General features: G+C 41.4%; 1 protein-coding gene across 1 annotated transcript in view; it reads left to right on the forward strand.

Annotated features, from left to right (window-relative positions):
• The window catches only part of LOC103177989 (THADA armadillo repeat containing), a 170,872-nt gene that overhangs the window by 72,777 nt on the left and 73,595 nt on the right, over positions 1-24,500 (forward strand). The window contains exons 27-28 of the mRNA XM_007892437.2: positions 561-692; positions 22,647-22,815. Of these exons, the coding sequence (XP_007890628.2) occupies positions 561-692; positions 22,647-22,815 (301 nt within the window). The remainder of the gene's footprint in view (positions 1-560; positions 693-22,646; positions 22,816-24,500) is intronic.

Raw genomic sequence — 24,500 nt, forward strand, 5'->3', positions numbered from 1 at the left:
CCCCAGCAAAGTCCTATGATTGAGATGAGTAGCTAATTGACTATGATCCTTGGGATGAATTTGGATGAGTAGGAGAATATAAGCTAAGAGATAACCTGAAGAAAAACGTGGGGACGCTTTCACATCTTCCAGTATCTCATGGCAGATTGGAACCTAAATTAATGGCTTGATCGAAAAATAAATAAAAGTATAAATTTGCACTTAATAACAAAGGTCATTGCATAGAAAAACATTTGAAAACAGAAGGGAGTTTCTCCCGGTGTCCTGGCCAAAATTGATCATCATTGGCTGTTTGTGGGACACTGCAAATTGTCTGTTGCATTCGCCTACAAAATACACAGTCACTACACTACACTGTGCATCCTGTGAAGCACTTTGAGATATCCTTCTTGTGTGAAAGGCACTATACCGAATGAAAGAATTAATATTATGGTAGCTCATCTGCACCATTTTATAAAAAGCTTGTCATAACTTTCTTGCATTTAACATAGCAATTCTCTTTCATTTTCCACAAGCCCTCACGCCTAATTTATTCTCTTTCTCTTATTCCATCCATGCAGCGAGGCTGGTGTGCTGAAGCTCCATCCTAGCCTGTTCTTATTGCTTCTTGTACTGGGCAGATTGTTTCCATCTCCCATGGATGGCACCTCTTCAGCTCTTAGCCTGGCCCCATTTGTGCCATTCATCATAAGGTAAGTTACTGTATTTCACAGAAATACTTTGTGGGGGGTTCCACAAATGTATCCGAAAAATAATGACTTAAGTTAATGAGCACATCCATATATTACTTGTTACAGGGAAACTTAGTTAATGTCAAAGGTAATAAGTTATTTAGCCTAGTAGCATTATATTTCAAGATCCATGCCATGTTTTCCAATATGTAATGTGTTGTCTAGATTGTCATGAGCAAAATATAGGTTCAAATATAGATGTTGTGACATCAATACAAAGAAACTACCGTAATGCTTTATCCAGGTCACTTGAAACATTAGCAGACTTGACCTCTTAATCTAGTTTTTATATTGATGGTCTGCTTTCTGCCCACGTGCAATACGATACAAATATAAATTTACATTGATGTAGTGCCTTTCACGTCCCAAGGCACCTAATAATCCTGGTTTGGCATTGAGCTGCGGGTGGCAGCTGAGGGGGGTAGGGAGGGGACAGATGACTGAAAGCGTGGTCAATGGGATAGGTCTTGAGACGGACATCGAAAGAGGTTACAGATGGAGAGAGTCAGAGGAACTCCAGGTTGGAGTTCCGGGTGGGTGGTGTGGGGGGATAGGCTGAAAGCCCAACCACTTATAGTGGGGTGGGTAGGGAGGGAGAAATGAGCAGGCCTGTGCCCGCTCAGCTCAGAGAGTGGCCAGGTCAGTGTGGTTTGAAGAGGTTGCAGAGGTAGACTGGGGCAAGGCCATGGAGAGATTTAAAGTTGAAGATGAGGTTGCTGAACTCGATCTGCTGGGGGAATGGGAAGCCAGTCTAGCCTGGCGAGGATGTGGGTGGAGTGACAGGCTCACAGAACCCAGTATGGGAGAGTACATGCACTGCAGGGGTTGTCTGCAGGTCATGTGGGCATCGTGCAGTTTAGTTACTTGCTATTAAATTTCCTCAGAGCATCTCATCGAATCCTGTAATAACTCACTCTTTCTGGCACAGAAGTTACATGGAGCAAAAATGATTCATTCAAAGCAAAATCTAAAACTGTATTTCGGTTGTTTGGAAACCGTAATCATTTCCATTATGGTGACATGAAATACCATGAGCCACTTTGACAATGTTCTAAATATTTCTTCAGATTATTAAGTCGAAGATCTCGCCACCCACCTTAATAAGGGGGTGAGAGATATGTCTGTAACTTCATTTTTAAGTTGGAAGCTGTCGAAAGATAAACACCAATGCATTCTATGCTTCAGTTTAACAATGGAATTAGCACATTTCGCTGAACCACAGGCATGCAAAGAGGAACTTATCAGAAGTAACATTTCTGGACATTCATTTAAGTGGTCGCGGAATCTGAGTTGGATCATTAACGTAACCAGCTCACAGCAATTGCTTCATCTTGAAATCTTAAGTTATCAAACATTTGTCCAAAATGCACTGTTTACTCTGTAGAATCCTATAGATTCTGGTTAGAGCACTCGCCTCAGAAGTGAGAGACCTGGGTTTGATTCCTGGCAGGGCGAAACCTTATGCAAGTTTCCTTACTACACACACACACACACACATATACATAACTCTGTTTACCTAGCAATAAGTAGGGACCCATTTGGTCATCGATTAGCAGATCGCTTTCTGGGGGGTAATAATCCCTTTTTTAAAAAAATTTGGTCACTCAATCCACAACTGTTTGTGGGACACTGCTGCGTTTCGGCCACAAAATATACAGCCAATTCACTTTACTCTGTGAAGCACTTTGAGACATTTCGTTGAAGTGATAAGGCATTATATCAAATGCAAAGATTATTATTATTAACAAAATTACCAACTCCTATCTTTTCATTTATGATTTATTTTTAGATGATTTTAAAAAAATTGTGCAGATAGAAATTACATAGAAAGGGTTAGTGTGAATCCAGTTGAAGAATACTAAGCCTTACATTTGATATCGCACCTTCCCACATTCGCAGGAGCACCTCACAGGATATACTGTAAAGTGAAGTGTGTATTTGTAGGCAAATCCAGCAGCCAATTTGCATACAGCAATGTCCCATAAACAGTTTTTTTTTATTTGGGTGGATTGGTGGCCAGGACACAAGGGGGAAAAACTTCCATCTTATTTTGAATAGTGCCATGAGATCATTAACATCCAAGTGGACAGGATGAATGTAGAATTAACTGTATTCTGTATCCTGGGACAAAAAATAACTTGCATTCAACCTGAATCTTGTAATGATTGGTACAACATCTAAATGCTGACAGCATCTCATTGAAGATCCAAAGTGCAACATTTGCCATTTTGCTCATTTCAGTAGTTTTGAACTTTAGAAGCTTAAAAGTCCTTTGTCAGTGTTTTTTTTTAAATGAGCACTTAGTGATTCACTACATATTTCCTGCTATCGCATCAAGAATGAATGCTGTATGGCATCCACCTCCGCCACATTGTCTGCCTCTGAGCCTACCTTACCACAGAGGCCACCAAAACATTCGTCTATGCATTCATCATCTCCCGCCTCGACCATTCAAATACCCTCCTCACCGGTCTTCCCAGCTCCACCATCCATAAAATCCAGCTGATCCTAAACTCCACGGCCCACATACTTACCCATACGAAACTCCTTATTTCCATCACAGCAGTTCCAGCCAGGCTCCACTGGCTCCCTCTTGCTGAACGGATCGACTTCAAGATCTTCACACTCGTTTTAAAATCCGTTCATGCCCTGGCATCTCCCTAATTCTCCGACCTGCTGACTCCCAACTCACTTCTTTAGTTTAAAGAAGTAATATGTTCCCTAATGTTAGCAATTTGGAAAGATGTAAACTATTAATCTCTCAGTAGTGTTAAAATTGGTGCAATACAACTTCTACAGTGTATAAGTGGGCAGAATATAGTCTGAATGTATAGTTGGATGTGAGATTCTTCACTAAGCGAAGTCTGTGACTAATTGGTTGCATTTATTGATAAAATCTGCTCCAGTGGAGAATGAAGAATTATAAATGTGAATTGCATGGAGGCCAGAACACCCACTTGGTCTTAGCCTTTCAGACCATTTTTCTCTTAAAAAATTTAAGATCCCGCAGAGTGAACTTATTTGAATTCAGTCTCAGTTTGAAAGCCGTTTTCCTCACTTAGCACCACCTTATAAATACTTTTAAGAGATACTAAAGCGTTTGTTACTAAGCCGACACACTCATGGCAAGACTGCATCAACAGCAAGACGTCGGGGAGATGGAATGGAAGAGAGCTCACTAAATCACCCACCCTATCCAAACACATCCAGACACTCAGCTGAAATAGAGCTTTGATTGATGCGGTGCCTCCCTTTTCTTTCATTCTTGTTCTTAAACAAAGATCCAGAAGATCAGGCTAAATGGGGATCCTCTTGCTCCAAACAGTCTCAAGAGAACGTTACTTTATAAATGAAAATGTCTCCATCAAAGTGTAACTAAAATCTCGCTCCAGACCAGCTGAAAACAAAAGGAGTTTGGGTGGTGTTAACAGTATATTTGCAGGCTAAGAGTAGGTGGAATTTGGGGTCCAAGGTGAATCCTGAAAATAGCCCTCATTTCCACTCACAAAAAAGTGCAGACAGAGGCTGACATTCTAAAGTGGTAAACAGATGCTAATTGATGTAAGGGTCCGTCCGAGTCACAACAAGACTGTGCTTGTACTTGTACTGCAGGGATACTGTTACAGTGAAATGCCAGACCCAAATGTGTGTGGCACTGCCTGTGCGAGCAGTCAAACAACTGTCATACACTTCATGTAGAGTAGATGAAGGAACGATTGAAGAAGGTGGGGATATGTTACATTAGCTGACTCCACAAATAAGAGAATTTAACATGGCCCACAGTTTGGTAGTCTGAATTACATTGCGTGCAGATATTCAAGCATTTGGATCTGAGTTTGGAGTGGGTGGTGGGGGGTAAATGACTTCAGTAGATTTACCGATCAAGTTGCACAAGTGAGGAATAAACGTGGCTTAACTCTAATTGGATTCTTCATTCCTTTTGCAAATCTCGCAATTAAGATCCCCATTGTGAATTGGTAAAGTGATAAACTGCTAGAGAAAACTAAGCAGTTTAAATTTCGGCATTATGCTGAGCCATCCAGTGGCTTTCGGGAATTATACATTTGCCATAATCTTAAATACAAACATTGGATTCTTCATAATCTCTATTAGACCATATATTGTGACTGATATTCTGAGAGCTCCTTTGATAACAATAAAAGAACAGAGACTGCACTACATTAGTCATGTAAAGATGAGATAAAAAGGGAGTGATTCACTGCTCATATCATGTGCAATCTGTTCTATTTGGTAATTTTGAAGTTTTGGTTGTTTAATGGAAATATAGAGCAGCCCTCTCTGATCTGGACTAAAGTTTGCATTTGGGCTTCCCCCGGAGAAATGAGTCTGCCTTCGTAATGTTGGCTATCTGGGGGAAGAGACTTTCATTCCATCCACCCACATAATACTGTAACTGCAACACTTTACTGCTTTGCTATATAGTTTGTGATTAGCGCTTAGGACAAAGTGGTAAGTGGAGCCTTGCTTGCAGCACCCCAGATTTTCAATTAGTTTGTGCCATCTTTTTACTCCAGGAACATCAAAGATAAAGCTTCATCCTCAGATATTGCAGGTTGGAGAAATGCAACCCAAGTGGCAAGAGGTGCCTTGAAACCTTACATTGGCAGCTGACTAGTCAGAGCACCCTTAGACCATTCTAATTAATCACAATTAATTTAATTCAGGCAAACTTTTTGTCAAACATGTGTTTGTAGTCTAATTTATCAAGAATAAACAATCCCTGGGGAGGGGAAGGTGGGGTGTCTCTTGTGACAGACTTTTGTTTGTTGGAAATAATGGGTGGTTCCATGGTTGTTCATATCAGGAAGACAGGAATATAAGCAGAGGAAAGCTAAGGACCACCTTACAATTACTTTCAAGTGATGCTACAGTGCTTGTTAGTAAGGCAACACGCTAGTGGCAAGACCACATCAAAAGCAAGCAATTGGAGAGATGGAATGGAAGAGAGTCCACTAAATCGAATCCTATCTCTCTCACCGTCTCCACTTTGTTGCCTTTAACGGTTTCTCCTCCAGCCCCCACATTATCACGTCTCGGGTCCCCCAGGGCTCTGTCCTTGGCCCTCTCCTCTTTAATACAATGCACCCCTTTGGTGACATCATCCACAGACATGGGGTCAACTTCCATATGCATGGGGGTGACACCCAACTCTATCTTTCTGCCTCAACCCTCAACTCCAGGACCACTGCTGTCCTGACAGGCTGCCTGTCGGACATCAAATACTGGATGAGGGCAAATTTCCTACAGTTGAATGTGAACAAGACTGAGGCCCTCCTGTTTGTCTCGCGTCAGCGCCTCAGCACCTCAGGCTCTGGCAGCATCAACCTCCATGGTTACACACTTCAACTCACCAAGCCAGTCAGGAACCCAGGTGTCTTGTTCGACCCACAACTGTCTTTTCTTCCCTACATCCAAGCCATGACCCGCTCTGCCTTTCCTCACCTCCATAACATCACCCAACTCCACCACTGCCTCACCCCTCAGGCCGCTGAAACTCTTGTTCATGCCTTCATCACCTCCAGGCTTGATTATGCAAACGCACTGCTTGTCGGCCTTCCCAACTCCTCCCTCCACAGGCTGCAGATAATCCAGAACTCTGCAGCCCTTGTCCCGCACCAAACCCCGTGACCTTATCTCCCCATTCTCACCCGACTCCATTGGCTCCCTATCCTTCAGAGGATCCAGTTCAAGATCCTGGTCCTCACCTACAAAGCCCTCCATGGCCTCGCCCTACCCTACCTCTGCGACCTCTTAACCCCCTATCAACCAACCCGCTCCCTCCACTCAGCCGGATCCGGCCTGCTCCACGTCCCCCGACCCACCCGGCCCACCATTGACGGGAGAGCCTTCAGCCACTCTGCCACCAACCTTTGGAATTCCATCCCCCAATCAATCCTCGCCCCCTCCTTAGCCTCCTTCACGTCCCGCCTCAAAACCCTCCTCTTCGACCATGCCATCAGCCTTCCCCCCTTCCCCTCCCCTCCCTTCTCCCTTCCTGACCCCAGCTCAGGTCTGAAATGATGTACACTGTCCAGCGCCTTGACGTGAAAGGCGCTATACAAATGTAATCTTGTTGTTAAATCGCCTACCCTATCCAAATGCATCTGGACACTCAGCTGAAATAGAGCTTTGAATAATGCTGTGCCACTATTTCCTCTCATTCTTGTTCTTATTCAAAGATCTAGAAGATCAAGCTAATGGTGATCCTTATTACTCCAAACAGCCTCAAGAGAATGTTGGTTTAGATCTTTTAAAATTAAAATTTCTCCCTCAAAGAAGAGATTTTGTTTTCAAATTGTAATTTAAGTAGCTCTCCAGGTTGAGTTGTGTATACAGTATGTATGTACCAAGTCTGTGGCACAACATGGTCCATTCAAAAGTGGTGCAACCTTTACAGATTAAAGCAGCCTTGGGCCTTAAGCCACTTTTCTTTCATACCATTTACAGTAATTGTTTTTTCCTTTTAAGCAATTACCCATGATGTGCACGCAAAGCTTTTACCTCTGTGCTCCACTTTTCAATAGGACTTTAGATAATATCTTACACCATCCTTTGTTTTTAATTGTCCTCTCCTCCTCCCCGCACCTCCCACATGCCCTTATCTAACTTAAATAAATATTTCCTCTAATCTAACCCATACCTCTAGTTTGCTCTTAAAGTTCCATTCAATCTGCCCTCTATCAGTCACTGCTCTGATTTGCATTGCATACATTGTTTGGAGTTTGAACCTCTTGAGTACCAACCCACTCTGTTTCTTCTTCAGGCCAACTGCATCTTCTTTCAGTCCTGTTGCAGTACATATTTGGGAATGCCATTGATATTTTTCCAAAGTTTGGACTCACTGTTAACTAAAGTTAGAATTCAACACAATCTGAATTGCCGGTGGCCAGTGCCTGCTGTTATTTTCCTCTCTCTAGTGATAGCCGTTTACTCCAGAAGCGATCTTGATAGCAGCAATCAAGTCTTCACTGAAAGAGATTTTACATTTTCATGCAGTGAAATTTACGTTCTTGACCTACATGCAATTTTTTTTCTTCAAAAGGGAGATTGAGTAATACAACAACGATAAAAGGAAAATACTCCTGTGTAGCAGGAGCTAACAGCAGTGGAGGCTTGATGGGCCAAATGCCTTCCAATTGTGCTGAAGCTTCTCTGGTTCCGTGAGTGATGGTGGAAAATTAGAATTGTGGTAAAAATCTAACTGACCAGGTCTGGGCACGTGGGATCCAAGTTCTTGAATGAGGAGCATTATGTGCTTCAAGCCAACCAAGTTTGAGTTATCTTAAATTTCATAGAGGAGGAATTAAATTAAATCTGTGTCCTTGCCAACAAAGGAAAGGGCCCGAGCACATAAGCCAGAATGTGATGTGAGGACAGCCAAGCACTTCCAGCTGCCCAAACAAAAACAACTAAACACTACACCAAGGACCTTGGGAAATCAATCTAGCTCTGTATTATTGAAAGTATTACCATCACTCCCAAGAATTCATAATGTGCTAAGGATTTACTCAGTGTCAACTGTTACTTTATGCCCCGGGTATTTTTGGACGACCCAAGTTGTGAATGTTCAGAAACCTAGTGTGCCAATCATTTGGTGAATGAAAGAACATTGTCATTTTACACCAGCTTTTCTTTTTAAAAGTGTGTTTTTTGCAATTGTTTAAACTGTTACAAAGTGAAATTGATGGAGAGTTTAGGTACAGAATCCCTCTTTTGAGTGGTTTGTTTGTCAGAAATTTAGCTGCAATGTTGGAAGAGACATCACTGCACTCCCTTGGAGTGTTAACTTGAGTCTGGGCAAAGATGGAAACACCGGATTGATCAGACTTGCCTTGCAATTTTGAGTAAGATGCTTAGTGGAGCAGTCTGCTGCTATACCGAGCATCTCTCCAGAGTAATCGTTTATTAGCAAATAACGTGGGTAATGTTTTGCTTTGACATTTTTCTGCTCTCCTCTTTTTCTCTCTCTCTCTCTCTCTCTAGTTAGCTGTCAGGAATGTGCTGAGCCTAAGGCTGTTCCACTTCAGCAAAAGTGGAATTTTCCATCAGTGGGAGTAGCATTAGAGCATAATGAAATCAGTTACAAAACCTGACTGATCAAGCACCCCAAGGACTCCATCCCCTCCCCCTCTCATCTCTCCTTTTACTTATTGTAATTTTATTTCTTAAATTGCTTTGAACAACCCATAGCTATCGTGGCTACTTTACCTTTATTCTGCCTCAAGTGCCATTGCTTTTTCACTGAAATCCAAAACTTAAAATCCCTTTCAAAAATGAATGATGCCTTAACTTTTTAGATTCGCTACTAACTGGATTCACTATCTAAACAAAATAATAGACATGATTTGCAAATGTTGCCTGCCTCTCAGTGCTCACACGGAAAGCACTGGAGGTTGATGAGTGCACATAGATATATTTACAGAATTTAACGTTGCTGTAGACAGCTCAGCTCGCTCTCATTCACTCGATTTATCATTGTTCTTCAGGGAATTCTAGTTAACTCCCACCATAGACCATAAGTGGTCAAGGTAGTTTGTACGAGTTCTGGCACCAATCGCTCCCTGCTTCAGAGCAGCACGGGAGCTGGCAACAGTGGGTTTCTATCACCGTTTGCCGGCTGTTGGGTATTTGGGGCAAAGCGGAACTCTTTGCTTTCAGGAAGTCATGAAGAGCTCTCCAGCAGTGAAGTTGCACCTTGAGACTTACTCCTAACGTGAAAGTCGCTATATACAATACAAAATTACATTTGTATAGTGCCTTTCACATCGGGAGGACGTCCCAATTATATATAAATGTAAATCGTTGTTGTTGTCCCAGCTTTTAATAATTCGCACAGGATGGTGGGGGGGAGGGGGGACGTGGAGATCAGAGAGCATCACTACACATGATAGTAATTACCTCTAAAGCTCTTTGAAAACGTCATAGATTTATATCAAAGACAACTATTGTTATTAACTTGCTAACACTGGGTCTTGGTAAAATGAACAGTTGTCTATTTTAGTTAGTTTGAACTCTTTTCTCCCTCCCCCACCCCAAAATAATTTTCCTGGATAATGGATTATTGCCCAACCAGAGAGCTGAGCCTCTGTGTTTAGTGCGGTCTACTTGTTCTGCACATCTCCCTCTGTAAAATTGGTTGCTCACTCCATGGCTGTTTGTGGGACGACGCTGTGCGCAATTGGCTGCTCGGGTTTCACCCACAAAACACAGAATCAGTACACTATTCAGTGTATCCTGTAAAGTGCTTTTAAGACGTCTCAACAACGTGATAAGGTGCTGTATCAAATGCAAAGATTATTATTATTATCATTGGCACCAGTGTGAACCAATGTAGGTGTGTAGTTTAGGACTAGAAACATGGGGCACTTCGTAAATTTCCACCAACCTCCGTGTTCTCTGGCATTTAAATTAAATTGCATAGCACAATATTCAAACAGAAGATAAGGGTGATTTTATATTAGATAACACACACTGGAATGAATGCAATAATCTTCCACTATCCTTTTTGACACCACGCTTCAAAGTAATTCTTGAAACACTTCATTGTGACTAGATGCTAGATCAGATGCAAGTATTGCTGGCAGGGCGAAACCTTGGGCAAGTTTCCTTACTCCACACGCCTGATAATAATCCCTCAAGAAAAAAAAAATTTGGGCACTCAATCAATGACTGTTTGTGGGACACTGATACGCGCAATTGGCTGCTGCGTTTCGCCCACAGAATATGCAGTCAATTCATTTTACAGTATATTCTGTGAAGTGCTTTGAGACGTCTCGAAGACATGAAAAGTACTATATCAAATGCAAGGATTATTTTTGATACAGATGTAATGAAGGGGAGTGATTAAAATGGTGCTTTAACTCAGTCTGTGAATGGGAAAGGGACAAATCTGCTCCATCGCGAATATTTCTGAGAGTGAGAAAAGGAATTCTGTTACAGCAACATCTTTTCTATCGGGAGAAATTCAGGCAGTATTTCAGAGTGTCCAGAATTTGGCGAATTCTTAAATACAGCCTTATTTTGAAGCTGTGTTTTTGTTCCTGTAAGTTAAAAGTTAGGACTGAATTCATCACTTCGTCAAATTCTGGACGCTCTATAAAAAAAGTAGATCTAGACCAATAATTAATTGATCGGCAGGAAAAATCCATCTATTTCTGTATTTTGGTTGCAGGGTGTCCTGGAGGCTAACAGTCCACAAAGTCTTAACCTCCAAGACTATTTTGTCTTAAAATTTAAGATCAAGCAGAATTGTGGAAAATTCTTATATCCAAAATACAGGTGTCCCAGGCTGAGACTAGATGGAATTTTGGTCCTCTGGTGTGTGTTCAAATCCTGCCCTCCTTTCCTTCCACCGCCCCCCCCCTCCGGCACCACATGCCAGACTCCGCTGAGTAAAGCAATTGTTTATTCACCTGCTAGTAATAACTGGTTTTCATCTCTGTGCTGCAGGCTATCAAGCAGAATCTTAACATTACTCGGGGGGAAGGGGCAGTCAATATTCTGAACCTTGATGTCGCTCAGTAAGTTCCACATTTAGACCAGGCCATGGAAACCAACCTTAAATATATATACAGTATATGTGTATATATATATATACACACACACGTGGGTTGTATGTTTGCTTTACTGTTTTGCATTAGGCCTGTGCATCAGAAAAACCACAAAAGATAAAGGTGCAAAGGTTTACTGTCTGAAAGGAACAGAACAGTGCTAAGATTGCGGACTTTTTCTTTGTAATGTAACTTTTGATGTGTCATTTTCCCAGGGAATGTGCGGGGCAAACGCCGGCCGAGCAGTGTGATCCGAAAGGGAAACCTGCTGGAGCCAGGTTAAGGCGATGATTTTGGGGTCAGGCCAGTTGTTGTGTAGGCTCTGATCGGAGCATGGACCCTTATGATCGGGTCACCGTACTGCCCTGATTTCTGGGGACAATCCCCGGATGAGGTATGGTGTTCCTGGCCAAATTTGCCCTGTGTTGAGTTCAGCAACAAACTGAGCAAGAATAATAAAATTCTAAAACAGATACACTCATCAGAGAAATACAGCCATTAATCCAACACACTTCTCCAATACTGCCAGCATCAACAATTTTTAATGTGTCCCCGGATTTGCTTTACAAAATACGGTTACCCTTTGACCTCCCCACTGCCTGCTCTGCTGTGCAGCTCAAGAGCATTAAAACAACCATTTTTTTAAATGCTATTGAAGAGCCCGTCATGCTCTTCCATAAATTTCCAAACCTAATACAGTACTGCACCAAGCTACCCTTAACTCCATGTGCAGAACATGCCTCGGTCACTGTGATTAGAGGCAGGAAGCATAAATCAGGCTTCCTGCTCCTAATCACACTGCTCTTAGGCAGTGTTTTGTTTCCTTCAGTATAAACAGGACCTAAAGAATTAAGAACGAGAAATGAGGTATGTCCTATTATAGAAGCGTTCGCCCACCAGAGCCATGGAATTTCCTATGGACTCAGCTTTAAGACTAATGTCTTAAAATGTAAGATTTTGCAAAATTTGGAAATCTTCTTTAAATTAATTTTTAATCTGGGAGGCGGATTTTTAAAAAAACTGAGAAAAACAACATCAAGGTTAAATCAGAGTTAGAGTTGTTCAAAACTTACATTGCACGAAGTTACAAGGTTAAGACAATTTAAAGACAGTGAAGAATTTTGTGTCTCAGGTTAGTAACCTCCCCCTTAAGCGTGCTTTTACTCAATTAGTTCTCTAGATTTCAACTTGCCTCTGCCTTAACATAATATGGGGATTGCTATTTAGACACTTATAAAGCACACAGTGTTTCTGAGTTTGGAAATTTATAAATCGTGCACTGTTTTCCTGTCACAGTAAATCAAGGGTCAAATCTATTTTTTCATCCAATGTTACTTAAATCAGGAAAACAGTATGTGTGTGTGTGCGCGCATATATTCGTGTGAGTGCATATGTTCGATGCCCTGCCAGGAATCAAACCTAGGTCTCTCGTCTCGCAAGCGGGAGACTTCGGTTCGATTCCCAGCAGGGCAAAACCTTGGGCAAGTTTCCTCACTGCACACGCCTGATGATAATCCCTTAAGAAAAAAATAATAAATTGGTCACTTCAATCCACCAGTTTGTGGGACACTGCTGTGCGCGATTGGCTGCCGGGTTTCGCCCACAAATGTACAGACAATTCACTTTACAGTATATTCTGTGAAGTACTTTGAGATGTCTAGAAGACGTGAAAAGCCCTATATCAAATGCAAGGATTATAATTATATTATTTATATTGTGTGTGTGTGTATATATCTTCTATTATCTTCTATATACTAATAAAATGACAATGTCTGTCTGCGCTTCAAGAAGGATCTCAATAACCAATTGACATATAGACGTAATTTATTGGAAAGGTCTGGTCACTGGGAGTGACATGGGCATAATTGTTTTCGGGTATCTCCTATCGTTCATGAGTTATTTCCAGTTTTACATTTTTCGCTGCAGTTACGGCTGGTGGCCGCCGAGTAAAAGTGGCGCTGTGGCATCCTGCGTCAAAGAGCGCCCCCGTAGCCAAGCGGCAGCGGAACAAAATAAAGAACACAGATGAAGCTAAACCGTGGCAACAACACCAAAATTACATTTTTAAAGCGCCTTTCATGTCGGGAGGATGTCCCAGTGATTATAAATTATACATTTATATTTATCATTATAAAGATGCCTAAGTGATAATCAACCTTTTCAAGGATAAATAAAAATGCTAGACAAAAGAGAGAAGGCCTATTAAATGAAACTGAAGAACAAAGAATGGCCCGTCTGCACTTCAATGCTGAAAGGACTGCAACAGTGCAACAAAATGAGTTGCCCACTCAAATGAACAGCATGGACAAAATGAGAGTCCTGCCAAGATGAGTATAGATAAAGATGAAATGTCTGTCTGGGTGCCAATCTATGTTACATATTGGATTCTTTGGTTGCAACAGGTACAGCTAGTGTGTGTGTATGTATATATATATATAAAATATATGTATATGTAACTGTGAGCTGTTGATTGCAAGTCTGAATTATTTGTGAAGGTGAAGGCAGATAAACATCTGAGAGGGTAAACTTTCCAAAGATAGTGTATATTCAGCAAAATAAGTGCCTGAATTGAAGTGCCTCAGTTATTAGGACAGAAAGGGAAAATGCAGCTCTACTTCCATGGACATAGCTTGAGGAGTGATCTGTCAAAATGCTTAAGATACTAAAGGGAGTTGGTAAGAGTGTATAAGGAGAAACATTTTCCTTTCGCTGCAGAATCCAGAACCAGGGGGCATAATCTAAAAATGAGAGCAAAACATCTTAATAATGATGAAATCAGAGGACATTTATGAATTAACTTCCTCAAAGGAATGATAGTGCAGTCGGTGGGTTAGACCGACAGATCAGAAGGAAGTAAATAGGCTGGTAAAGGCATCAGAGGGTATGGAGAAAAGGCAGGTAAATGGTATTGAATTACAGATCAGCCATGATCCAGTGGAACAGACTTGACTGGCAGAATGGGATACTCTTGCTCTGAGGTGCATTTGTTTTACACTAGCTAGGTGGCTGCAGTATTTAAGAGTGCTGGACTTTTTGAGTGAGTGAATACAGTTTACAGCCCATCCTCAAATACCAAAGAACACAAGCTTCTTCAGGGGAAAGCCTTTTATAAGCCTCAGTAAATGTCGGTGGTAATGGTGTGTGTGTGTGCGCGAGTGTGTGCATTGGTGAAGGAGAGAGATGGTGAGAAGGATTGATCTTACACCTTCTTTATGCAATGACTCTAAATGACGTCTCATGTGAGTTGACTGAGGAGAATGGTGATGACTTGAATAGAGCTGGCAATAGGTTCGCTTACAGAAGTGTAAGGCTGGCTCAGTTGGTAGTCAGTAGGTTAGAGTCACTGCAGTGCTGGGGTATTCTGCATTGTCAGAGTTGCCATCCTTTGGTTAAGATGTTAAACTCGCTAGTCAGTACCCACAGGCTTCCTCCGGGAAGGTATGCGGGTGCAGAAGTCGATCTGGGGATGATCAGGCTGGACACGAGAAAAACGGCCTCATCTTTTCAAATAGTGTCTCGGAATCATTAGCGTCTGAACAGTTTAAAATTTCATCCAATGTACAGCACCTCCAATAATGCAATGCTCCTTGTGGTGCTGCATTGGAGTATTAGGGCTCTGGGACGTTACCCTGCGTGAGGGGCGCTATATAAATGCAAGTTGTTGTTGTCAACCTCGACTGTGATCTCCAATGCCCAATGTGGGATTGAACTCACAACCTTCAGACCCAAAAGCTAAAGTGCTACCAACTTTAGGAGTCCTGTAGCTCAGTGATTAGGGCGCTCGCCTGGCAAGCGAGAGACCTGGTTCGATTCCCAGCAGGGTGAAACCTTGGGCAAGTTCCCTTAGTCCACACGCCCAATAATAATCCCTCAAGAAAAAAAAACAATATTAAATTGTCACTTCAATTCACAACTGTTGTGGGACACTGCTGTGCGCAATTGGCTGCCGCGTTTCGCCCACAAAATATACAGTCAGTTCACTTTACAATATATTCTGTGAAGCGCTTTAAGACGTCTAGAAGACGTGAAAAGTGCTATATCAAATGCAAGGATTGTTATTATAACTGAGCCAGGCTGACATCTAATTGCAGTGATTGGTGGATTTGTATTTTGCTTAAAATTCCAAACCTTAGCCTGATCACACTTTCACTTAATTCCGTTATTTAAATATAAAGTCGTGCCCCCTTGTCTTGGATAAATCACTGACTATCTGATTAATTTCACTGAAAGCTTAGAAAGTAAACAGAGCAGTGTGATAAATTAAATCCACTCCACCTTATTCAGGTCATAATTTACAATAATAAACCTCAATAAATACTCAATAAATCAAGACTGACAGACTCACTGTACCGAGCAGCCTATAAACTGCAACCAACAGACTCCTGTGGACAGCAAGATCTCCACCCCAGTGCCTCTAAATTTACTACAGGTTACAAATGGATGACCGGTCTTTTGGAGGAACAGTTGTATCCGAGCGAATGGAATGGGATGTTTTCCAAGGAAAAAAATGTCTCGCACTGGACTCTTCCAAAGTTTCGCTTTTTGTTCAAAGTAACTTCTGGGAATTTGACTCAGTTCCTCTTTAAGGTTAATAATGATTGTTTGAGAGAATCTCTCTTTTTCTCATTTCCTTCCCTGACTAAACACTGGCCCTTGGAATATGAGAGACATGTGTTTTTTATCTTTAATCTCTGGAACTCCCTGCCTCCATTCTTCCACTTTATCTATCTTTAAATCCCATTTTAAGAACTATCTCTTCAACCGTTACCTCTTCCTTCCTTTTCCCCCTTGCTCAGCATCTTGTACCACCACTGTTTAGCACATATTATCATATGTGAAGGGTATTATACAAATGCAAGTTGTTGTTATTTAGTATATATATATATCTTGAAAAGAAAAAAATTGCGAGGATATGGGGAAAGAGCGGGGGAGTGGGACTGATTGGATAGCTCTTCCAAAAAGCCGGCACGAATGGTCCGAATGGTTTCCTTCTGTGCTGTAATATTCTATGATTTTATTATATTATTTATATTGTCATATGCAATGATTATTATATTATTTTCTAGTTTTGGGTTGGGAAGTGAAAGGAAACAAAAAAGGATGATCTCAAATCAATATTTCTGACATCCATCTTCAGCACTGCTTGAAGTCATGGTAAATATATGTTTTGAAGCTCCAAAAAATATAATGTTGACTATCCAGATGTTTTACTGGTCATGGGTAAAGGAATCCCTAAAATGCACTCACCTTCACTACCTCATTTGATCTGGAAGTCAATTCGGGTGATGTGAGTTGCTGCATGTTTTGCATCTGGTGTAGCGACACCAGTGTGAACAACATGCACTTCTATTGCTGTGTGTGTGTGAGAGAGAGAGGGTTTTCAACGCAGGAAGAAGAGAAGGAGCAAGGCAAAGGGATTTTGGAAAAGGCGTTCCAGAGGCTGGAAGCATAATAATCAAAAGCTTGACCACTGATGGTGAGATGGAGTGAGGGAGTCCAAGGTGAGTTTGGGTGAGGGTAGCCTCATACTACCTTGTTGGCACAAGAGTATTATGACATAAAAATCATCTACATGGCTTGTAAGATTTATAGAGCTTCATCAGGTTGAAACTTCTCAAAGCACTTTACTGTCAAGTGAAGTGACGGCATTCATAAACAACTTGGCAATCTTTTTGCATCCAGCAAGATCCCACAAATGACAAAAAGGTGAATGACCAATCATTCTGAAAGATTAGAGGGGAAAAAAAACTCCCTTCTCTTTTCCAGTAGTAACATGGGATCATTAATGTCCACTTGAACAGGCAGGTGGGACCTCAGTTTAACACCTCACATGATGAGATGTTAAAGACAACCCTTCCGGCAATGTAGTAAACTTTTTATTTGCAGGTTTCTAAATATTATCCTGAAATAAAGTGCCTTAATTGCATTTAAGGCAATAAAGTGCGTTCAGTTAAGTGTTGGTGTGTCCAGAAGCTATCATTAATTGTTTGAACAGCATGTCGGTTAACCCTGCCATAATAGTAATTTGCCCAAATAAGTTGAAGCTAGTACAGAAATGTACATTTTATCTCTCTTCACTGGTGTGTTATTTGCAAGTTTACAACATAATAAAGTATTGTTGGCAAAGTAGTCCTGTGAAACTTTCGGAAGCATCATCCTGTGAATCAACCCAAGTGCTTGTTTATTTTGAGAGCCTTCATTTTGATTATACATAGTTCATGCCAAGTTTATTTACATCAGTAACATTTACAATCCCACCAAAAAACGTACCTCTGGCCTTTTAACAAAGAAATTTTATAATAGTTTTCTTATGAAGATTTTGAAAATACAAAAAAAACCTCCCATCCATTCTGCTTAAATGACTCTTTTGAGTAACCATTTCCTTATTGCCTTCCAGCGCCTAACAGATATGATTGTTGTGAGATACAGCTGTTGCCCACCAGGTATCATCATGTTCCCAGTTTTGTTGTTTGCAATCATTGGACCCTGTCATCCCCCACTGTGTTTGTAGCCAGTGCTTGTTCCCCCCAACACTTGTTTTCCAACTATCCTCTGCAGTCTGGAAACTGGGTGACTCAAGATTGAGTCACCCAATTGCCAGTCACAACTGTGGTCTTTGATTCTCCATAATTAGTTGACCTCTTCTTTGCTTGTATGAAATGTGCATTGCTGGTATTTCCCTTTTCTATTATTGGCTGGGTTTAATGAATGAGAATTGGCTGAAAAATCCTTAAGTAAGGCTTTGAGGTTATAGTTTAGACCGACACTCTGGTGCGATGCTGGGGGAAGTGCTGCATTGTTTGGAGGTGCCGACCTTCAGATGCATCGGTAAAGCCACGTCTGTCTACCTATTCAGGACGCAACCCGACGTGAAGCGTGCTATATAATAACAACACCAACAAAATGACATTTATATAGCAATGTTCACATCGAGAGGACGTCTCAAGGCGCTGGACAATCAGTGTTTTGGACCCGATTTAGGGGTCGGGATTGGGGAGGGTGTTGAGCAGTGGGGGAAGAAGGGTGATCAAAGGCACGGTCGAAGAGGAGGGTCTTGAGACAGTTCTTGAAGGAGGAAAGGGAGGGAACTAGGCGGAGGGACTGCGGGATGGAGTTCGAGAGGGTGGGGGCAGAGTGGCTGAAGGCCCACCCACCAATGGTGAGGCAGGGGACGTGAAATGCAAGTTATTGTTGTTGGGTGTTAAAAGATCCCATGCCACTATTCGAAATGTGAAATGAGTTTCTCCAAGTGTCCTATCCAAAGATTTCCCGGATACATTGGTTATTCACTTCAAGTCTGTTTGTGGGACATTGCTCTGCGTAAATTGGCTGCCACATTGCACAGCAGTTAGTTGCAAAGTGTTTTCAGGTGTTTCAATGTCGGAGATCCCTTATCAAATGCAAAATTATTATTAAATGTGAACTCCTGAGCTTTTCTGGGTTTGATCTATGAGCAGAGAATGGAGGGCATATTTTCCCTGGAATGGAGAAGGTCTTGGAGGAGACCTGATAGAGGTCTTTAAAATTAGGCAGAATTGTGATGAGGAGAAATTAGTTCCATTGGTCTTGAGTCAGTGACTAGAGGGAATCAATTTTCACAAAGAAAGTGAAGTTTGCAGCATTTTCTGCACATAACACGTGTGTGCACAACACTCGAGAGGTGACATCACCAGCAAACTGGATGTTGACTTTTTATTGCATAAACCTGGCTAGTCACTGCAACAGCCCACAGTAGACTTGTGCTCCAATACAAGTAGAGTCGGTGCTTAACTTCCAAAGGAGAGGGAGGAGGGAGTTGTAATAACAAGGTCCCTTGTAGTCAGCACATCGGGTTAATGATTTTAAACTAGTCATTGGCTCTCATATCGTGTGAGTGCTCGTGGCTGTGTTTACTTATTACACCGCTGACTGATGCTCTCCAAAGCAGTTCCATCTGGTGCAGTTTGGCCTTGCGTTGCCTGTCTTCTCGAGTTACTTGGTTGGACATTGTCACTCGAGGGTGACTCAGTTGGATTGCAGCAGTGATTACCAAAGGTGAGGAGTAACTGAAGGGTAATGTCTGTTTTTCTCCCAAGTTTGAGCAGTGAAAATATTAGTAAGAAATGTACCATAGCACCAGAATGCAAACAATTGTGTCGCTCTTCTAATCTTTGGTCACACAGTGTAGGATGTTGTATACAGTTTTCTTTTCATTTGCACGCTGTTCATTGCAGCAAAAACGTTTGGAAAGTACCCTCCTACCCAGTAGTTTGGGATTAAGAACATCTGGCTTCTTTCCCATTTTCCATTATTTATGCCAGACCTTTTGGGAAACCATACACCAGTAAAAGGTCACTAAGCATTTCTGGCCGTTCCGGAATACATTGTCTGTCATTATTGCAGCTTTGAAGTCTGCAGAGCTACGACCATTCGAAGTCTGCCCGACTTGAGTGCAACAAAATGCAAGAACATTTAGATAAAAGTGCTATTGGGTGGAAAATACAGAATCATAGTCCTTGTGGTTTGGGATTTTCCCTTTTATTGAACCTCCTTTCATGTTGTTGTGGAAAACATCATGGTACTACTTCATAAATGAGGGTAGTCGAATCTGAAACTATATTTTCTGTAATAACCCAGATATTGACTCAGCAGAAAGAAACTGACGCTTCAGATGAATATTGTGCATTATACTTCAGGTCACTTTGAAATAGCTCCGGAAGGTCATTTCCTCCTAGTTTAATCAGGAATCAGCAATAAGGTTAAACATAATAATGTCTAAAAGACACTATGAGCAGCATACCACAGGATAAATCACCAACCACATAATCAGCCAGGTATTCGGTTATTGGGGAACATTGCAGCCAAGCCCAGGCTTGTCCTCATTCAACTTTCGCACGTGTACTGAGCTCCAAACCATTTCTTTGTTTTTTTATCACTCTGTCTATTATTAAGAAATGAGTTCCACAATACGGCAAATGAGTGATGTCTATAGTGGTCAAAGGTATGATTTTAATGGCATACTGTTTAAAACTTTCAATGAACTATACGTTTAGAAAACAACAAATGAGGTGGGAGGTTGAATATAAAATTCTCTGCTGCAAAGAATTCATAATTTCTTTTAAAAAGGAATTGTACATATTCCTGAGTGGGGGGTGGAATAATTAAAGGGTAATGGGAGTGAGCAGGAAAGTGGCAATACATCATGTATCCTCCTGTGGAGAAAAACACCAGTGAAAACTCGATGGGGTGATTGGCCTACTTCTGTGCTGCAATGTTCCCTGAGCATTCAAGTACATGGGCTGCAATCAGAACACAATGAAAGCTCAATTAAACAGGTTTTAAAATGTTTATTTTACTATATTTAGATCGAGAAAAAATCACCCTTATTCCTGTTTTCTTTTTAACTCTCAAACGATTACAATTGAAATAATACCATCAAAACAAATATTGTAATAACAAAATGCAATTTATGTTAAGAATACCATTGGTTGTTTTACTTTTGGATGGGGCAAGGGGAAAGTGGAAGGGGGAAGCTTGGAATCTGTCCGATTTCAGATTAAAACCCTCTTCCGAATACACAAAAAGAATTCATCTGTAGCTAGGTGAGGGAAAGCAGGCTGGTAATTCCGAAATCTGTGGAAAGTCTTTCGGTCTCTCAAGGGTTCATTTCTTCGGATGATTTTTTGAAGCAGCAAATGAGTCATCGAACCGTCCAAAGTAAACAAAACATTGAATTCTTGAACAGGTTGGAATTCTTGTTAAAATTCCCCCCCTGAACTATTGCGTGCTGGCTCTTTGCCAGTGCCATAGTTTTAATGCATCTCAGTTTCAATTTGCGTTGCTCTGGTGAGCCATCTGTTCCTGGGAAAACCTCTGCGAACTTAATGGTGAAATTGTGTAGAGCACGAGGGCAACTGCTGTACATAGCAAATTGTCATACTGGTTACGATAATGAAACCAACTAGTCAATGGTTCTCAGATCAAACCTGTCTTCAGTTCTGCCTACTGAATTGATGAAACTATATGATCATTAAAAGTAAAGTGCAGCCCCATTATAACGTGTTTCACTATAAGCGCAAATTCACTTATAACGCGGTTGTACCGTGGACCCCATTAATTGGGCATGCACACACGATAGCAAGAGAACAGGGAACTTATGGTGTCAGCGAAAGGTTGTTCACATTAAAACAGCGAGTGATACATTCATCAGCTTCCCTTCTTTCGATGGTGATATATCAGTTTTATTATTATTGCTTGGAGCAGGGGACAGAATGTGCTGATGCATCTTTATCTTGTACACAAGGCATGTTTGCAAAACTTCACCAAACTGATGTAATTTGGGATGGTTATTTGGAAATCTAGTGGATGGTTTTTAAATGTTCTGTTTTCTAAAACTGCTAAACCCAGGAATGCGAACAAGTTTTGCAGAGATGATTGCTTACACAAAGGAGCAAAGAAGTATGTTTCCTGGTTCTTATAATGCTTTTAGAAAAATGTCAGTCCAGATTTGGAACGTAGAGCTTCTAATTTTATTAAGCGGTCCAGAACACTACCCCGTGTGAAGGGCACTCAACAAATGCAAGTTGTTGTTATTTTATTTCTGCATCTATTTTTGCCTTAAGATTTCACTTATTTTAACTTCACAGTAGCAGCTTCCGCCAGTCAGCTGAGGTACGTGAGCTCATGGTCTAGCCCGATAGTCTAGTTTAGTAAAGAGTGAAATGCTGTATTGCATTGTCGGCGATGCTGTCTTTTTGGGTAAGACATTAAACTAAGCTTCTGTTTGCCTGTTCAGATCGATGTTGAACAGCCCACGACCCCTATTTTCCCAGTGTCCTGACTAATCCTTCAGGCATTTCATTTTGTGTCTGCTTATGGAACCTTGCTGGCGTAAATAGCTGCTACGGTTGCCTACAAAAAAAATAAACAGTCACAGCATGTGACAGTAATTATTTGTGAACATTTTGAGACGTTTCAACATGATCTGAAATGTAAACGTTTCCAAAGTATTGGCTCCCGAGGAACAATTGTAAATTTTCTTCTTGAGACAACTTAGAAGTGCTATCAGTTCGCCCTCTATTTAGTGTTCTTGTGAGTGCTGCACTAAAAATGGTTCCCAGTGTGCCAAGCCCAACAATAAACACACCCTGTTCGTCATTGCAACTTCAGATGCTTTCAGTTTGCCTACAAATACGGGGTCATGACAATTTACACCGAGACCCTGTGAAGCGTTTGGATAAATTTTCACGATGTAGTGAGTAGCTATGTCGAACGCAAGGATCATTCCTATTACCATTGTTCTGATTTTCTTAAATAAATAGTTTTGGTATTCAGGTCGTTAAAGTGAAACCTGTTTCTATTGCAGGTGTAGTCACTCGGCTGTGCTTCGATCCCGAGAGATGGCTGCACGTGCCCTCGTTCCTTTCGTGACGGTGGATCAGGTTCTTCCCACAGTCCGCTCTTTGATGGAAGCACTACCTGGTCTCACAGAAGCTTGCGTACGTCAGAATCATGTTCATGGGACGCTGCTGCAGGTGGGTTTCGAGGATTAATACTGGAGACAACAAGGAAGATTTCTTCATATTGTTTTCTCTCCTCCACCCCCCCAAATCTGTTTCCATGATAACCTATTGGGCAAAGGCACCTCCCTGGTGAAATGCTATACATACTGGATTGCAGGTTGTGTTTACAGTCTGCGCTGAGTTTGGTGGAACTCATCCTGGGCACGAGTTGGGACTTTACAGTTAGCATCATTACCCCTTGGTTGTGGAGGGGAAAACCAGCCAAGGTTTCTGTTCTGTTTGCTATCTAGAGACTCTTGCTGGAAGGTGTGTTTGTGTGGATGTCTGCGGTCCTTGACTGTAACTTCCCAGAATGTCCTGTTGCCTGTCGAGGCTCGCATGTGAGTCATGGCCACTTGGGTGCATTGTGAAAGCATTCTCCTGAGAGGAAGGGTTGAGGGCACAAAATTGGTGGGAAGAAATTTTTTTTTGTGTTTGTCTTTAAAACAACATACCACATGCAGTAACTCAGCTATAAATATAGACCCCCAGATATAAAATACCATTCATTTTTCTAGTGCCTCCAGCATAATTTCTATGAATTTCTAAGCAAGTGGCAATTTATTTTGTCAGGACGGTCAATATTTCCTGTGTTAATTACTTGCTAAGACAGCAGCAGCCAGAGGACCTTAGCAGCTATTTATTGTTGAAAAGATTCTGGACCAAGATAAAAATAGGTTATCAGCGTCAGACTTATTTTAGGAATGAATTTTGTTACCTTTAAATGAGCAAGTTTACAACATCATGTCTGTGCTTGGCATTTGCGATTCAAAGCGAACACATCTTGGTGGAAATTGCACGCAGAGTTATAATCCCAGCTCGTGCTTTGTAATTGGAAAATGATTGTGATGCATTACAGTATAATCGTATCTCGTGTCATCTAGCCTTTCAGGTTGTGATTAACCTTCAATTCCACCACACAGCACCAAGTTGAATATCATAAATGACATCCAAGGAATACGCAGCATTGGTTAGGTCTGGCTCAGTTGTGCCTCTTAATCAGAAGGTGATAGTTTCAAACCCCATGTCAGAACTTTGAGCTCATAATTGAGGCTGACACTCCAGTAAAATGTTCGGGGGCCTGTTGCAATGCCAGAGGTGCCATTAAACTGTGGTCCCGTCAACTTTTTCAGTGGACGTTAAAGATCCCATGGCACTATTTGAAAGGTGAAGGGAATTTCTCTTGGTGTCAGGGCCAACAGTCCCCCAGATAAAATTGGTCTTTCATTTCATGGGTGTTTGTGGGACATTGCTGTGTGCAAATAGCTACCACGTTCACCTACAAATACATGATTACCGCACTTTTTCAGTGAAATTCTGTGAAGTGCTTTGCGACGTTTCGATGATGTGATAAGGGGCTATATCAAATACAAGGATTATTACCACTTGCTCAGCCCTGCCATTGTGCAGGGTCTTTACAGAAGCATAGCTGTGGGATTTATCCAGTTCTATCAGTTAGATGTAAGATGGGACAAGGGACATAATAATAATTAATAAGAATTTAATTAATAATAAATAATCTAGCACCTTCGTTTGTCAGCGTCTCAAAGTAGTTCACAGGGCATGGACTATTATTATTGCCATCAAGTGTAGTGACTCTGTATTGGTAGGCAAATGTGGCAACCAGTTTGCATACAACCAGGTCTCACAAATAGCCA

Source organism: Callorhinchus milii, unplaced genomic scaffold (genome assembly GCF_018977255.1).
Source record: "Callorhinchus milii isolate IMCB2004 unplaced genomic scaffold, IMCB_Cmil_1.0 Scaffold3, whole genome shotgun sequence".
In the NCBI taxonomy this organism is placed as follows: Eukaryota; Metazoa; Chordata; class Chondrichthyes; order Chimaeriformes; family Callorhinchidae; genus Callorhinchus; species Callorhinchus milii.